The sequence below is a fragment of the Prosopis cineraria genome, unplaced genomic scaffold (assembly GCF_029017545.1).
Source record: "Prosopis cineraria cultivar Desert tree isolate PC_DT_omini unplaced genomic scaffold, ASM2901754v1 PC8, whole genome shotgun sequence".
NCBI classification, from domain to species: Eukaryota; Viridiplantae; Streptophyta; class Magnoliopsida; order Fabales; family Fabaceae; genus Prosopis; species Prosopis cineraria.
Window position 1 is genome coordinate 18,111,695 of NW_026555339.1, and position 18,799 is coordinate 18,130,493.

At 30.7% G+C, this 18,799-nt stretch overlaps 1 protein-coding gene and 1 long non-coding RNA gene across 2 annotated transcripts; one reads left to right on the plus strand and one right to left on the minus strand.

Moving 5' to 3' along the window:
- The first annotated feature begins 6,709 nt into the window (after nucleotides 1-6,709).
- LOC129317586 (uncharacterized) lies at nucleotides 6,710-8,926 on the plus strand. Its single transcript, XR_008594985.1, has 4 exons — nucleotides 6,710-6,836; nucleotides 7,543-7,773; nucleotides 7,864-8,291; nucleotides 8,663-8,926. It is a non-coding gene; the product is annotated as an uncharacterized LOC129317586 (long non-coding RNA).
- A 2,159-nt stretch (nucleotides 8,927-11,085) lies between these two features.
- LOC129317416 (disease resistance protein RPV1-like) lies at nucleotides 11,086-11,948 on the minus strand. Its single transcript, XM_054961745.1, has 2 exons — nucleotides 11,801-11,948; nucleotides 11,086-11,718 (listed from the first exon to the last, which is right to left on the minus strand). The coding sequence occupies exons 1-2, from the start codon at nucleotides 11,946-11,948 to the stop codon at nucleotides 11,288-11,290; spliced, it is 579 nt and encodes a 192-aa protein (XP_054817720.1). The 3' UTR covers nucleotides 11,086-11,287.
- Nucleotides 11,949-18,799: the final 6,851 nt, after the last annotated feature.

Below are 18,799 nucleotides of genomic sequence, written 5' to 3' on the forward strand. Positions count from 1 at the left end.
ACACTTGAAATATTGTATCAAATTTCATATGGCTACTTGTTTTAGTACCTAGGCTAATACCAACATGAAATTATTCATATATGATGTAATTGTCCTTCTTAATATTGGAAATGCATAGACTTTTTGTTGAGCATGCATGGACATCGTCTTGTGTATAGTGGATGTTGTGTTATGCATGGTCTGCCTAACGTCATTTTGTTATAGCCTAAGCTAATGAAATATTGAAAATGTGTGAATTTTTTGTTCAGCACACGTGGACGTCATATCATGCATAGTAGATATTGTGTCGTGCATGGTTTGTCTAGTCATTTTTGCTAAAGCTAAGGCTAGTGAAATACTTGAAATGCATGGACTTTCTGTTGAAATGTGTGGACATTGTCTTGTGCATGGTAGATGTTATATCGTGCATGATCTATTTCGTTGTTTTGAAAGTTTACGCAGGTTTTGAATTCAAATCAAACAAAGGGCAAAATCATACTTTTGGTCTCAAGAAAATTGGCAATAAGGGCCTTAAGGCCTGCAGAGAAATATCAGATTCATTTAGACCCAAATTACAATAAAGTCTGTTTTTAAGGCCCTTAATGCCATTCCCCCATAATAATATTTTGTTTTGGGCTTTTATAGAAAGGGTTTGAATTTTGGATTCAACATACTTTGGCTTTTGGACGAGGTGGAGAATTATGTGGTCCAAGATATTCTAAGAAATGGTCTGTTGCTGTCAACAGGTATATATATTCCAAAATAATTGCCTTTAATGTCAAAATTAGTTAATTGTATCCTCTTCAAAGAGGGATGTGAAGCTCGAGTACAACATAAAGTAGGCTAAATTTTATAGGAAAATGACACTTCATTCTCAATTCAATTAAAAAGAAAATGATACTTGAGAATGCTGTTAATGTTATATTTAACGAGCAAATCAGAATTTTTATAAAGGACTAGAGTTTAAGGAATCAAATTGAATCTTATAATTTTCTTTTCTTTTATTTTTTCTTTAATGGCGAAAAGCTATTTTGTGCTTATCTCTGAAATTCAAACAAAATTTGCGATTTATCTTGGTAATAAAAGAACATTCTATCCTATTTGTATGTGCGATTTGCTTGTTTTTCCTTGCTTTCTTTTATTGCAGCCGTGGTTTTCTCTGTATTCTGTTCTTCAACCCATACTAATCAATCAGCAGTTCAGAGGCATGTCATAGATTCATATTCAATCTGTTAACAAGTTTCTTCCTTTGCATTTCGTGAACCTATTTTATTAAGTTGCTTTTTAATCATATTAGCGCACTTGAAAGAAAACTCCTACTTTTTGCATTTTTTTATCATAATTATCTTCATATGGATTTTTTTTTGGTTAGCTTTAACTATTAGTGGTAATACTTTTTTTTCCTTAATAAAATATCTCTTTTTGGCAAAGGAAAAAAAAATTAGTCAATTATTATTCTTTTCCATCTATTTTTAATATTATATGGTATTTTTTTTGGATTGAAAGTGATTTTAAATCATCCTCAATCCAAAAAAAAAAAAACAATAGCTATTCCATGTTACTCCAAAAAGTGATGTAGATAAATTAACTTTCTAAGGTGCCAATCAAGGGCGAAGCTAGAAAATTTTATTAGGACATTGAAATGATCAAACATATATGATAATCGAAAGAAAATTAAATTTATTATATACACACACACACACACACACACACACATCATTAACATAACATAAATATTTTAATGTATATATTTATATTCAATTTTACACACACACATGTATATAACAAAAATATATATGTTCTCATAATTTCTTTCATCAAATATAGAATGAAAGTAAACTCAAATGACATTAACATTTTAAGAGCCATTGTAATATTATTTTGTTGAAAATAAGTAAATCTTATGACAATTATATTTTCAATCTATTGAAACAGTTGGCCTGCACGTGTATAAAAGACTACTACAAAATTAAAATAAGAATTTCATTTAGTATTTTAAGGCTTCTATAATGTGTTAACTTAGAGGGCTAGTAATATATAATCCCTACATTTTATTAAAAAAATTAAAAAGGTAGGAGTACTGTGGCTCCTATTGGTTTCCCTTGTTTCCACTGCGGCCCAATATTACATCTTTCTCAATAGTGATGTGGAAGGGCTTAAAAAAGCAATGCTAAAAGGTTTTTTTGGTATTAGTGTATTCAATAGATTGTTTGGATTCAAGAATCTGTTGGATCTCAACCAAACACCAATGAGAAGAAGAATAATTTTGGAAAAGAATAATAATGGAGATGAGAGACACTTCCATTGCTAGGAGGAGATTATCAGAAATAAAGTCTCCCAAATTGTGGTTTGTTTAGAAAAATGAAGTTGTGAACTAATGATTCAGAGGTAGCTTTAGGTTTTGTCCTTGGTCACATTTTTTGTGGGTCATCTCGTAAAAGATGGGATCATATGTTTTTGGTCTCCTAAAAGATGAGATCCTTAAACATGTAATGGATAAAACTTCAAAAAAGAAAAAAAAATAAGACACAACAAGTACGGAAAACATGTAGAAAGGCTAATAATTATTTTACTCATATGATGCCCAATTCCTAATTAATAATTTTACCAACTCCGACAATAAAATTAAGAGTTATGTATAAATTATTATATTTTACTCCATCAATAACAATATGGACTAATGTTGCAAACAGGTGAAATTTAAGGGATTTGGAATAACAAAAAAAGTATAGTGACTAATATCAAAACATATTAAAAGTATACAAACCAACAGTTATATTTTTTCTTTAAAATATTATGGAGAATATCAAATTTTAATTATAAAAATACATTTTCTATAACTATTTAAAATACTCCTTACTCATTATTAGAGTTTCACTTATATACAAAACCTGGGACTATTAATTTTCATTCCCATCTCGTGGAAGATTCTTTTGATGTGGGAAGAGGAAGAGTCAAGAGAGAGAGAGAAGGAAAGGAGAAAGAGAGAAGGTAAAAAAAGTTAGAATTTTTTATTCAATTATGAAAAATATTCTATGTTACGAGATTGAGTCAAGGTGGAGTGCTGGACTAACGACTACACCTATTTATATAAGGGAGAATCACATTTAGGTCTCAAAAGAATGAATTAATGACAGTTAGGCCTCTAATAAAATTTTTTACAAGATGAATTATAAATATCAATTCAAATAGTTACAAACAAAAATTTCTATTACAATCTAAAAGTTATATTTGATATTTAAATAATCATTTGTAGTTGAAACTTTAAATTTATAATAATTTGGATAAATATTTTTAACTTATTTTTTCAAAAAAAAATTGTTGAGCACTTAACTGACATTAATTTAGTGTTTTAAAAGTTAACTATCATTCTTTCTTTACACTACCCACAAATACTAACAAAGAAAAACAAGAAACAAGAAAGTAAAGAAATATAACAGGTCTAAATAGATACGGCCCAATAAAATGCAAAACAGATACGACTAGCCCAATTCATCTTATAGTTTCTACAACTCATTTTACTAAAGGCAATGTCCTTCAATGCTTGCATGATTCAGCTTGGAATTCTTCAACTTCGCACCCTAAGACACAAGAATGTTGGAGAATTGAAAATAGAGTCACTAGACACTTAAATGCTCCAGCAGCAAAAAAAAAAAAAAAACTATTTCCCATTGCGTCAATTTAAGTTCCTTCCATTTCCGCAATTCTTAGCGCCCAAAAGTCCTAAACAACTTTAACTAAAATTATTTATGCATGGGCGAATGTGTGTCTGACATCAATAGGAAAAAAATTCAAAAATGAGAAGTTAAATGAAGGGGTGATGGTGAGTTACCTATGAAAAGAAATTAGAGTTTTCTTCGTTTACCAGCAAATGTTTCAGCTTCTTCGTTAGCCATAGTGTAGTCTTCTTCTGCCACTTCTCCAACTTGGTGGGATGTTTTTCCGTAAGCATGAAGAGAGTGTTGAGAAGAGATTTCACTGTTATTACCATTTGTACTGCGTTCATTCATTGATCTAACACATTCTTCAACATCTTCTTCGCTTATCACACGCCCACCTACACTTGCTTATCATAAACTTGCTCTCATTTTGGAGATCAACTTTCCCTTCCTGTTGTGCTTCCTTGTCTATGCACTTATATTTTTGTGTATAAAATATGAATTCAATTTGGTCAGTATCAACTTTGAAATAACTACTAGGAATATAAATCATCAACATTTGATGGGTATAATTCCCATACCAATTCCCCAAAATTTCTTAATTGTGAAGAATTCATCTTTTGGAGCTTTAGAAGCTAACGCAAGTCGTCGATGGAAGACGTTTTTACTAGAAGGAAGGTCTAGATCTTGTATAACAATGCAAAGAGAAATTCCCCACCTTACACATGAGCCACAAAGATGAGAGATGTCTACTTTTATTGACACAATGGAATTAGATGGTTTAAAACCATCAATGAAAATGCAATGACCTCGATCAAAACCTTGACATAAGAATTTTCTCTCAAAAATTTGAACAACATGATTATCTTGAAAACCATCAACTTTATCAAGAATTGGAAATTTTGATTATGGCACCATGATGGAATGTTACTTTCCAACGTCCACCAGGTTTTGCAAGCCTTGCGATTTGAAATCCTAGAAGGAAAAGATTTTGAAAAATCAAGACCAGATGTGACCAAAACTGATACAAACTCCAAGAAAGATAAAGGTTGCATTGAATGACAACTAATTGTATCTATCTAATATAGGTTAGGTGGAACATCTAGCAAATGCTTGAGCATTAGGCAATGACTGACATGAAGATGAGATAGAAATGATAGATTAGCAATACAACTAGTAGGAAGATGGGTAAATTTATTTTCGTTTACGTCAAGTCTCTTCAATAATGATAAGCAACTAAGATTTTCAGGAATTGATCCATCTTGGAGATTGCAATCAGTTAATTTCAAATACTTCAATGACGAAAGATGTGAGAATGACGGAGGAAGAACGCAACTGCCATCAGGCAAGTTGCTAAAATCGTTTCGACTTAAATCAAGGACCTCCAATAAAGGTAAGCAACCAAGAGCATTTGGAATTGTTTTGAGATTGCGGTCAGTTATATTCAATTTCATCAATGATGCTAGACCTGAGATTAAAGGAGGAAATACCAATCTACTTGGAGCTTTGTGAATAACAAACCCAAATACTCTTGGAATTTGGGAAAACAAGTTCCATAATGAATTGGATGTTGAACTTAGATCATTACATCCTTTCAAATATACTGACTTCAAATTTTGTAGGCCAATGATTGATGAAGGTATTTCTCTTATAGCAGTTACATTCAAATCAAGCTCCTCTAAACACTTATTTTCAACAATATTTTGAGGTAATGAGGCAAACTTTGAGCAACCTAAAATATTGAGAATTTTTAGGGATGTCAAATTGCAAGTGAAACTTGGAAGACAAACAAGGTTTTGGAAATTTTTGACTTCAAGAACATATAAGCTATTCATACTTTTTCCAAACTCTAGAAGCTTTTTAACTTTTAAGCACCCAAAAATGATCAATTTCTCCAATGAATTCATTTCCATTCTTGGAAGAGCTTTAAGATTCTTGCAGTCTTTGAAGTTCAAAACAACAAGTTTCTTATGCTCTCCAATTGATGGGTGAACTTCAACCAATTTTACGCGACCTTTAAGAACCAAATTCTCGAATTGGGAAGCATTGAAAAATTAGGAGTTCTTATGAAACCTTCAGAGTTCTCAAATCAATGCACTTTAACTTTTCTAACATCTACACAAAACAATACAAGTGTAAGGGGATTAGCTTTAAAAAACATGTAAGGTGTATGATCTTGCTATGATGCATTTTTAGGAGAACAAGTTGATATAGGTGAACTCCATGTGAAAGAGATTGCAAAGGATATGCTTCCCATTCAAGAATTTTTAATGAATTAGGAAGACATGTGAGACCATGAGGAAGGTACATATTACATGAGATGATCAGTAGTCTAAGACTGCACATACAAGAGAATGCTTTAGAATCCCATTTTGCTTCATATGGTACAGATGACTGAAGATGTATAACTTCTATCAAATTAGATCCTTGAAAAAAAAAAATCAACATTGGAATGAAGGATGACAAATAATATTAATCAATACATATCTAGCGAATACATTAATTAGGAAATTTAATGCATCTCTAGAACAAATTATATACTTACTTTGTTTTTAGTCAATACATGATCTATATCTTCTAGTGACCATATCCTACTTCTTTTGCTAGCATCCCTTGGGAATTCTTCCAAATTTTACCTATTTCTTGAAGGATATCATGCATACCCAAATATGTGTCTTGGTTAGAATAATATTCAGTTATCACACATTTCTCAACAAGTTCTCTTATTCCAAGCATTAGACAAAAACCACATATTTCAAATATTTGCGTCACTTGATCTTTGTTCATTCCCTTAAAAATACATGCAAGATTTAAAAATATTTTCTTTTCCATGTCACTTTATGCATCATAACCAATTCTAAGTCTCCTTAGAATATTGCTTGGTGGAAACTTTATAATTTTCTTCAAAGCGTCTTTCCATTAAAGTTCACTTCTTCCACAAAGATAAGAACCCAACACTTCAAGAGTTAAAGGAAGGCCCTAAGCATAGTGGATGATGCTCTTGCACATCTTTGAGTAACCTCACATAGGTTCATCCCTTTTAAAAGCCTTCTTGCATAATAGTGAAAGAGAATCATCATTGTTTAACAATGCAGCCTTATAAATTTCAAATTCTCTATGCCCTATCAATACATGCATATCTTTAGTTGTTACAATTACTCTACTCTCAGGACCCAGCCAAGCTTGCTTTATAGAAAGGTTCTCTAATTGGCTTATTTCACTTACATCATCCAAGACAACAAGAACTTTTTTGCTGCATAACAAATTTCTTATTATATTCTTTCCTTCATATGCATCATCCATATCCATGTCTCTTATCTTGAGTTTGGAAAGAAGTTTTCTTTGCAAGGGAACCAAACCCTTGGCTTCAAAGTTTTCTTTTACACTAGCAAGAAAGCAATTAACGTCAAATTGGTGAAATATTCTCTCATAGATAACTCTTACAAGAGTTGTCTTTTCAATACCTGTCATGCCTCATATTCTTATGAAGCAAACATCATATAATCCATTCTTTAAAAGTGCACTCACTTCTTCTATTCTTGATGCAATGCCAATGATTTCTTCAATGAGTTTTGCTTCATGCCTACACGGAGAAAGAAATCGTCAATAATTATTTAGTATTCCATTTGTGTAATTACCTAGAAAAAATTATAATAAAAATATAATTTAATCTATTGTTGTACCATTTTAATTGTAGATATATTAATTTTTATGATACATTTGGAAATAAGGGTAGCTGGTATAGTGGAAGCTATGTAGGTACTCTTCTTATCCTGTCACGAGTTTGAATCCCAGACAGCACAAAGCCTGATGTTTTATTTTTCTGCTTTTTTTCCGTATGAAATTACAGAATAGCCCTTCCTCCAATTTAGATAAAATCTTCAACCTTTTTCGATTTTTCCAGAGTCTGCTGACAGAGAAAGAGCTCAGACCATTCTCTTACCTTTGTAAATCTATTTGTTCTCCTCCATCGTCTCGGCGCCTTCATTGTGAGTCTCAACTGCACCATGAGTTCACTGCTTTCATCTCCTCATGCTGTTGAGTTTCCTTCCTCTGTTCTGTCATCTCTGTCGTTGTGCCGTTGCTGCGTAAGAGTTGACTCACTAGCGTGTTTGCTTTTGTTTCGTCCTCACTGGTCAGTTAGTCGTGGTTTCTATTTTTCTTTCTTTGTTCCAGACCATGAGTTCTTTTTTGTCCGCGTCGTCCTCACTGTGTGATTGCACAGGCCTCATTATTCACTGTTTATACACGAGATTGTCTCCTCCTTGCTCTGTTCGTGCGACGTCATCTAAGGTAGAAGCCTTGACCTTTGATCTTGTTCTTCAAAGAATATATGCTGTGAGAGTTGATTATTGGTGTAGGAGTTTCATTTCGTTGGCTGTTATTTTTCCACTGCACCCGCTGTCTTCTTTTCACCCTGTATCGTCCACATTCGAGTGGATGCTGGGATGAGAAAACAAGTCATTAGAACTGCTATTGGTGCTATTGCGGGCTTGGTTTGTTATTGCTGATTCGGTTTCTCTCATTTCTTCCAAGCTATGTTCGGTTCTCCCTCTCCCCTGTCTAGCCATCCGTTTCGTTTCCTTCCTCTTTGCTTTCCATTGTGGTGATCTAAGGTGAGGAAGCTTCACATGGTATCTTATCTTGCTTTGTGTAAGTATCTTATCTTGCTTTCCTATTTATCTTCACATGGATTATGTGTCCACATTTGTTACCTGCTCCGTTGAGTTCTCAAAATTCTAAAAGTTGACTCACATATGTTTTTAAAATTTACATGATTTTAGCTAGCAATTATATCACTCTAATTTATGTGTGAGTAAATTATTTTCTTTAAGCATGATAAAATAATTTTCCTCCAATTTACTCTCATTTTATGACTATGGTTATGACTTATAGACCTACAAGTTTATTATGTTGAGTTATTTTTTTAAATTAGTTTACACCATTATTTGAGTTTGTTAATTTAAATTTTTAAAATTTTACTTTAGAAATGCTATTGACTGGAAAATTTATTTTGGTCTCAGATTTATTAACTGATGCTGATCCCACTACTGACTTCTGAAGGGCAATATAGCTACACTGGATGGAAATTTTGGTTGGTACTATTACTTTTGATGTAAATATATAAGTTGTATGTATTTTTGATTTAAAAGAAAGATTGGTTACTCCACATAGATTGTTGTTAGGATTTTATTTCAATCTATATGTACTGTTACTAGCTGGAAGGAGCTAAGCTCTTAATTGATACTGTATTTCGTGAAAAATTTTGTTGTAGAATTTTTGGAAGATCCTATTTACAGGGGAGGTTCTGTCAAAATTTCTATAAAAACATTGAAGTCTTGTTACTGCAATTAATATTAAAAGTGTTAGAATTTTTATATGATCTGATTATTTCTTTTTAGAAAACGAAATAAATTTTTATTTTAAGGCTTACAGGAATGTGTGATGTAGTTTGCACCCGTGCCAGTCACCCTCTATTTTCAAGGTGTGACAATTTGATCCAAAATGTCGGAGCTATTTAATTAATTTATAAAGATTAAGAAAATTAGTTTAGTTAATTACTTGTATGAATGGTGTGTTGATTTCCCTAAAATACCCCCATTAATCATTGGTATTGGAAACTATCCCATTCATAGAAACCCTCCTTTAATATGTGGAGTCAATGGGGATAGTTTGGAAAAAATTATAAATTTGCAAGACAAAGAGAATTGAGGTCTTACATTTAGGATCAAAACAAACGCCGCAACTAATTTCTACATTTAGTAGGCAGTATTACAAATTACAACCAGCCATGTACTATTACGTCAGATTCAAGTTTTAATGATTTTTTCACTTGGTGATGGTGACAAAAATGGCATTAAGTTAAAATATCCAAAAGAAAAAAATCTATGAAATAAAGCTGCCACTGCTATGATGTTTAGCTAAGGCAGGCAGGAAAAATTAACTGATGGCAGAGTTCTAGAGGGCAGCGTAGCAAGAAGATCTATAGAAGAACTATAAAGTGAAAAGAAGTAACACGCACACAAATGTGATGAAATATCCATGGCGGCATTGGTTTTTATAGCAGGCCTTCATTCCATGACCCAAAACTTCAGTTGTATAGAAAGGTATATGCAGCTGTGGTGTGCGTATGTACATGTGTGTGTATATAACTTTTTGTTTGTGTCTGGTTGTATGAATGTGTGTGTACCCGGTATACATAAAGACACGCTCTTACTATCAAAAGAACTTAGTTTGAAAATACGCTCTTTATAATTTTTTCTTCTGCTTTTATTTTTTATTTTTTTGTGTTTTGGTTAAAGAAAGAAAAGGTAAAAATGGAAATGTAATGAGATTAAGGACCGTTTTGTTGGATTTATAACTTTTTTGGCGCCCAATGATGGACCGACCATATATTCCTCCCTTGCTAAATTCATGCAATTAATAAACCATGAGAAAATCACTCAAGGAAAAGAAGTGACACACACATAAGTGATGAAAATCCACGGTGGCATTGGTTTTTATAGCATAACTTTGTCCCATGAACCAAAACTTCAACTGAATAGTAAGGTATATGACTACATGGTGTGCGCATGTGCGTGTATGTGTGTGACATATGTTATTTTTAATTTTATTTAGTTTTTTGTGAATAATATTTATTTAATGATATTATTTTTTAGTTGAGTGTTATCATGAACTATATTATTTTTATGATCTTTATGGAAATTTCGTATCATTACACATTTTTTAATCTCTTTCAAAATTTAAAATTTGTTTTTAACTCAATATTATGTTAAAAAAAAAAGATAATGGTTGATCATATGTAATTTTAAAAAATTAATTTTGATTTTAATATTAGTTTTATAAAGAAATATATTTTAAGTGATAATAATTAAATTTTTTAGAAAATTTTTCATATATTTTTCAAAATAAAATTATTAAACAAATTCACTATAGCCGGCTTGAATTTCAAATTGGGGAGGGCATTGGGCAAGGATGATACTCGACCTGATCCTACCCATGTGCGACCCTACATGAGTGTATGCGCGCACTCATATACATTTGCTTATGCCTGTGTGATCTGCATACGTAAAACCACGCTCTTACTATCAAAAAAGAACTCACTTTGAAAACATGGTCTGTGTCTATTTTTCTTTCGTTTTTATTTTTGTTTATATTTTGCTTAAAGAAAGAAAAGGTTAAAAATGCAACTGTAAGGAGAGATTAAGGACCGCTGTGTTGGGCTTATAATTTTTTTGGCGCCTATTGATGGATTGACTATATAGTCCTCCCTGGCTAAATTCATGCAATTAATAAATGAGAAAATCACTTGGCTAATTAATCAAAAATTTTAATATCTAATTTTGAAATTTAAGCTTTAAATTAAAAGTATAGAAGTTATTTTACTTGGATGATATGAAACGGTAAAAAGTAAAAAACAACTTACAAAAGAGGCCAGTAACAATATTTGAACTATCGATCAGGAAAGGCTTTTGTATGTACAGAGTCTTTCTTCGAACAATAACATTAATTGTAACCAGTATTAAAAGACCCATCACATCTCACGTATTGGAAATATGTATATTAAGTATACAAAACTTACTGATCTGTAGAGTGATAGCCAGATATATTTGAAACTTCTTCCAAGGCATCTCTCCATCTCTTCACCTTCAGCAAATCTCTGACTGTTTCTGAAAGGCACAACCAAAGGTACCTCTCTGATGACGCACAACAGATGGATCAATCTTATAGAAGATTGGGATAACTTCTCTACCCACAGACTTTTTAGATTCAAGAATCCATTGAAGTTCATCCAAGCACCAACTCGAAGAAGCATAAGTTTCAGAAAGAATAACAAGAGAGATGAGAGATTTATCAATTGCTTGGAGGAGTTGGTGAGAAATAACCTCTCCTCTCTCCAGCTTATCATCTTTGAAAGTTATGATACCCTTTTGTTTTAGGGCAGCGTGCAAGTGGTCTGTGAAGCCTTCTCGGGTGTCTTCTCCCCTGAAGCTCAAGAAGACATGATACGTCCATGATGGGATTGTAATCGAGTTCATGGAAGTTGAGAGAGAGAGAGAGGCAGCTTCAGCAATAGGATCTATTCATAGGTTTAATTTGTGGATTAATCAGGCATACAATTAACACATAAGAAGAAAAGAGAAAGAATAGAGCTTTCGTACCAGAATAGCAGCGATGGAACAGGAAGGGGAAGAAGAACCAGCGACTAAATAAACAGTGACCAGCTACAGTGGAGAGACGGCGATGCGAAGGTAGAAATGTGGAAGCTCTGGACTCGCTCTCACTCTCGCGCGATCTGAGACACAGCATTAATTATTGGGTGGAGTAGGTGAATTGAATGGTTCAATTCTTTTTGGCCAAAGTTTTTAATGGTTCTATTCAGTATTCATTGTTCAGTATATAATTCATGGCACAATATATATCCTTTTAGTTTGAATCATTCAATAAAAATTTCCATTTTATCTTTAGAATAACTTTTTCTAAACTTTCCACGTAATCTAAGCAACCAACAACTTTGGTAGGTCCTGTCTCATGGATAAGACTTTGTTCAAATAAAATATTGTTAAGGTTCACTTTTATTCTTAACCTTTCTTTGAGAAGTATATACTAACAGGAAAAAAAAAAAAAACCTTTTGGCAGCAAAATTCATCGTTAAAAGTGAGCTTTCAGTGGCGGCAAATTAAAATGTCACAAATCCACTTTTTAAAAGTTACCACTGAAAATGTACTTTTAACAATGGCAATATTTTTATACAAAATAATTTTAAAAATAAAAAATGCTTTGTATAATTATCTTTAGTGACAATATTTGTCTCAATTAAAATTATTTTTTAAAAATTAAATATAATTTTAAATTATATAAAATAATTTATAAAAGTATAATTTAAATTATTAAAAAATTATTATGAATTATTTTAAAATTTTAAAATTAAATAAAATCATTCAAAAGATATTTATGAAATTAAATTTCTTATTTTATATACAAAATTAAAAATAAATGATATATAGGGTCGTGAAACAAAAAGAATAATAGTGAAGATATTCTAAGTTTAATTATTAAATTATTTTTAATTTTCTATTATTCATAATATTTTTTAGACATATATAGCTCATTTTTTTGTTAAGAATTATGTTATTAAGCTAGTATTTTAATAAGATAAATTAAAATCTAGATGGCCTATTATTTTCAATTATAATCAAGTTGAGTTATACATAAATTATTATTTATATACAAATACATAAATGATATTAGGATGTTAAATTGTACAGATCTCGCGAGATGCAAATGATATTTCAAACTACTTAGCATATTATGCACTTGATGCTTAGCTTAGTATACACATAGTGTCTACCTTTTTTACTAAGCTCTAATGGCATTTGGACAAAGATTTCATGAAATTCTGTCAGTATATTTAGGTTTTCATTTTTATTAAAAAAAGTTACTAATAATATTTTTATATTTATTGTTACTAAAAAGAATATGAAAAATTATTCAAATCTACCTTACTATGAGGTAGAGAACAATTAAAGGTCGACTAAATTGATCACATATGAAATCCTTATAATTATCTTGTATTATAAAAGTAATTAGTTGTCATGTCCCAAAATTATACATGACTGACACAAGATATATGAATAAACATACACCCCTTAAGTCATGGTTAAGGAAACTTTAATCTAATATTTAATATTTATTTATAAAACATAATTATATTTATACTGAAATTTTTAATACCTTTAATAATGTTCACCTATAATACAAGTTTCAATATTTTTATAGAAATTTTGGCAGAACATCCCCAATAAAAAGGACTTTCTAAAATTTTTACAATACAATGTTTCATTCAAGATATCAAATCAATTAGGAGCAAAGCACTTTTCAGCTAGTAGACAAAATATATAACAAAATAAAAGACCTAGCTATAAACTATGTGGAGCACTTGAAAATAAATTTACAAAATAATATTTCATAATTAAGAACTTCACATCAAAAGAAAGTTTAATCCTTAGCTCCTCTACTTCTAGTAAATAATAGACTTCTCGATGTTTCAATGGTGGTTTAGCGTCAGCTACACTATCTGATGCTAAAATTATTTCTAGTGAATAGCGTCCTAATATTAAAGTCAAAAGGAGATAGAAGATTATTTTTATATAATTAGAAAAAAATTAAAAAAGAGTCACTAGATTAAAGAATTTAATTATTCTGACAACTTCACACATGTTGAATCATTAAATTTTTAAATAAATAAATAACTTATCACGTGGCTTTAAGAAATCAAGTAAATTAAACAATTAAATAGGAATAGAAACATTTACTAATAAAAAACAATGAATTTTACTTTTCACAAATCAAATAAAATTAATTTGTTTATAAGGACTTTATGGAACAAATAACAAATATGGACACAGATTCATGAGGTAATTAGCCAAACACGGATGATGCCACTAAACAGATGTGAGTACACAGTTTATGAGGGTAAGTAACCAAATATGGTTGAAACCACAAAACAGATATGAACACACAATTCATGAGGATATCTAACCAGATGTGATCAAAGCTACAAAACAAAAGTAGGTACAAGATCAATGAATAACAGACGTGAGCATGGAGCCCACAAAAATCAAACTAGCTAGTCATTTACTAAGGCATGCCAAGGGCTAATTGGACTGTCGATAGCAACCAGTGTTTTGTATAAAATTCCTTTTAAATCCATTTCAAACATGTGAAAAAATATTTACCATTAAAATAAATTTTTATTTTTAATGTCAGACTCGCATGGATCGTTTTTCTGTACCAATCCAATATTTGATAGAATGAAATATCATAATTAAAGTCCAAACTTGTGTTTATTGATTAACTAACATTTCAAATATGGTAATGCTAATTTCACATAATAAAGTAATTTTAATCAATAAAATATTCAATAATCACAATATTACTATTAAAAATGATTTTGTAGAAAAACATAATATTTTAGTAAATAAAATTTTTATTGAAAAATTAGTAGGTTTTATCAAATAAAGGACCACTAAAATGTGTAAAAGCACTTTCATCAATCTGAAAAATATAAGTCATGACTCCAAGAAATAAAACAATTTAATTAACAAAAGTAGCTAATGCAAAAGAAATATATAAATACCCATAAATTAAAAACAACATTTTGACAAAGAAAATTTTTTAATATATAAATTAATTAGGACGTTATCCACCAGCTCTGGTGACCTGATTCCTCATGAACACTAGCTACACAAATGTGAACAGTGAGAACAGGGCGTAATGAGGAAAACAAAGAGGACTGGGGAGGACGACGGAGGGCTAGGCGTCGCAATATAGCAACGAACACCCACAATCGCCGGCAACACCAAGGACGATGGAGGGAGGTGGAGATTGAGCTATGAAGGTGAGGGTTTTGCCTCTCTATCTCTCCAGCAGCTGAACATGACAGAGGGGGAAAAATGAATACTTGGACCCTTCTATTGAGCTAGAGTGTCTTTATCCGATGAAAGAAAGAGAGAGAAAGAAGGGGAAAAAATCCGGTGGAGGCAAGGGTAATTTAGTGACTTTGTAGGACTTTATAAAAAAATAAACTCAAATTTTAGCTTCAGCTAGATTCGAACTCAGGACCTGGAGAATGGGATACATGCACACTTCCCCTACATCAACTTCCCTTCCTATCATAATACTCCCAAAAATTATAAAATTAAAATTAAAACATATTATTACATATTTTAATTTTTTTAAAAAAATTCTTGGGTTATTACATCACTTTTTAAAAAAGATAATGATTATATATTGACAAACTAAAAATACCTTATATTTTTTAACATCCAACCCACATCGTAACCAGTACAAAATAATTTTTACTTTATATAAATATTTACAGGATAATATTTTTGTAAATTTGTGTAAATTATTTAAAAATTATTTACGTTTTACATTTAAACAAATGGACCCTTAATTATACTTTTTCAAAACCGTTTTTTATATTTTAAATGTTTTAGAGTTAATCAGTTTGTTATATTGGAGTTTAGTCGATTTATTATTCAACGCAGCCCATTATACCTAATCTTGCATACATATCAATGGTGCTAAGTTAATCTACAAAATTATTTCCATTTACCAATGAATATGACTAGCGGCAATAACGGTATTAAAGGATCACTCCCTTTATTGCTAACAGTTGGCCAGTCCATAAAGATGGGTTAAGAAGGGAAGGAAAGGATGTGATGGGGCTCATACTTTAAAATGTCGTGGGTTCAATAAAAAAATAAAAAAAATTCTGCCAAAAAAAAATTAATGCATCTCATCCATGGTCGCCACAACGCTTTAGAAAGATGGAAAGCAGTTGTCAAAAGAGAATATTGGAATACTTTTACTACCCTGAATGGACTGGATTGGTTGAAGTGGAGCCTGAGTCATGAAGCAGTAAGGGGCATATGAAAAAGGTAGAATTAACTTCCCTATTTGGATACATTTGTTGAGATCTTTAGGTTGATAGGTATAAAAAAGTTTTTGATATAGAGCATGTAAATGATTACCAATCTATATGCTCTAGCTTTTTTAGACCTTGTGTGGATTTAGATCTAGACATGTTAGCACCTTCATTGATTTATGAGAACAAACACAATAGGGGCAGACCTATAGTTAGAAGTGGTGCTATCGTACTTGAAGTCCATGGGTGTGTGCTTGCAAATGGTAATAGTGCATTTGATGGAATCATTTGGGACTATCAAGAAAACTAGACCAAGGATACAGTTATAAGCTTAAATGTTCCACTTGCGATAGCAGAATTACTTGCTATTATTCATATGGATTACTTTTTTGTTGGAATGCTGGCTTATGTATAGTTGACATACTCCCTTTGTTTCTATTTATAAGAAAAACTATCACTTTTTTCTTTTTTTTTATATAAGCAAAATCACATATTTTAATAAGCATTTATTACACATTTCCTAAATCATCTCTCATAATTTACATCAATGAAAAATAATTAATGCAGGCTTATGTTGATTAAAATAAGCATTTTAGTCTAATTTTTTTTATTTTAAGACATAATTATTATAGTTATTCAACTTTCTTAAACTATATGGTACAGTTTTTTCTCTTATATATAAAAACAAAGGGAGTATATTGCAATTGCATTAAAGCTATAAGTATGATTATTAAAAGTTGTGAACCTTCACACCCCTTTCAAGATGTAATAAAGGATGTTCATTTTTTATTTCACAAGAATTGGAGCATACTCATTCATTATGTTAATAGATGCTCTAATATATATACTAATCACCTTGCTAAGATGTCTCATAGATTAGATGTTAGCTTTTATATCTTTGATCATCCCCCACCTTTATCACAAAAGGCGATGGATGATGAGAGTGATTTAGTAGGTCATATATTGTTGATGTAATCTTATTTAAATTATAAATGCATTTCTTCAGGTAAAGAAAAAAAAAAAAGATCCGATCTCCCAGTGACCTTTAGAAATTCAAATTTTAATCAATGGTGTTGCCATTGATTTCTTCTAGATATAATTACATTTAGGTCCCTTACAACACAATCAAATATTACAAGGTTGACAACTAAATATATGTACATACATATAGCAAAATGAAAACTAATTATTAATATTTATCATTCCACTATGTTCAATGATCAATAAATATTGCAGTATTTAATTATGTGGGGAGAATTTGAATGTAATTCTCCCTTTTCTTCTAATGCAATGTGTATCAGCCAAGATGGAAAAAATATATATAAAAAACTTATCTTTTAGTTTCATTGTACTGAATACAGAAAACTTCATCTCCCAATTAAGCGTTATCTAATCTCTTTCAAAGAATTTCCCTGTCAAATTTTCAAAGTTATATATTCACATACAAAATATTATTTGTCTGAAATAATAATTTAATATTGTTAATTTTAAGGCTGCAGTGGAGTCGTAATAAAACACAAAATAAAAAGTGATGAATTTAATCATACGAAAAGGAATGAAACAAAAGTTAAGAAACAACTTCAAAACGTGTGAATTTCATATTGTCTTCAAATATGTGTTCTCAATTTTAGTTGCAGAATACCCATGAAGTTGCATCTAAAATTTTATCCAAAGTACCTTATGAGTGAACTATAGTTTCAGACAAATATATACAATTTTGAAACAACTTTTCTACAAATTCATATAATGTGTTTGGATTAATGGAAATTTGAATGTATGAAAACTTATGGATCCATTTTTTATTATATTGTCATGAGCACAAGTTTAAAGGAAGAACATATTCCAAAAGATTAACATATTGTGAAAAAGAGCCCCTCATACTTGTAAATCTCATTCCACTTATGAGACTCCCTAATATAGACTCATGATATTACCACTTCATTCAAGAGCCGACGTCCCCTAGCTCCACTTCACATTACTTCAATTGGCCTCTTATTGGTTAAACTCTTTGTGGGTAGCCCTTTTCGTCACACTGGACTCAATGAAAGCGTTAATGTCATGAGCATAAATCTAAAGGTACAATCCATCAGAAAAAAATAGCTTCCTAGAGACGAGAGCTCTTCATGACATGAGTACAAGTCTAAAAGGAGAGTTCAACCCAAAAGATTAGCTTATTAGGAGGAATAGCCCTTAAAGCTTATTCCCATGACATATATTTCTTTTATAATTTTAAATTCCCTCTGCATTTTAGTTAATTATCAGAAATTTTAGTCACTTCTAAACCTCTTGTTCTCTTCATGTTTCAACTATTAATGTCTCTATAACCCCTATATTTTTTCTTACTTTTTGTTCCCATATTTCATTGGTTGACAAATTAAAATAAATTTATCACTTCTAATTTTTTATTTTCATTTGAATCTGAACTTATCTCTTCTCCTCATTTAAATTTTTTTAAATTACCATAATAAAAAATTTTAAATATGTGAAATTTAAATGTGAGATTTGCAATGTAACATTTTAAATCTAAAATTCAAACCTATCAATTCAAACGCTACCTTTGGAAAATCCATAGATATTTTATTAATTAAATAATGTTGAAAAATTATTAAAAATTCTTCCAAGTTTCAAATCCTCAACCTTCTAGATTAGACGATTTATAACAAATTTGAAACAAAAATATAGATATTTAATTTGAAAGCATTAATATGCATGCGGACTAACATATTTA

What these genes read in the sequence shown, in the direction of transcription:
- LOC129317416 (XM_054961745.1), bottom strand. Translation starts at nt 11,948, where the DNA reads ATGCTGTGTCTCAGATCGCGCGAGAGTGAGAGCGAGTCCAGAGCTTCC. An exon ending in GTTCCATCGCTGCTATTCTG is followed by an intron (nt 11,719 to 11,800) that starts GTACGAAAGCTC and finishes ACCTATGAATAG; the next exon opens with ATCCTATTGCTGAAGCTGCC.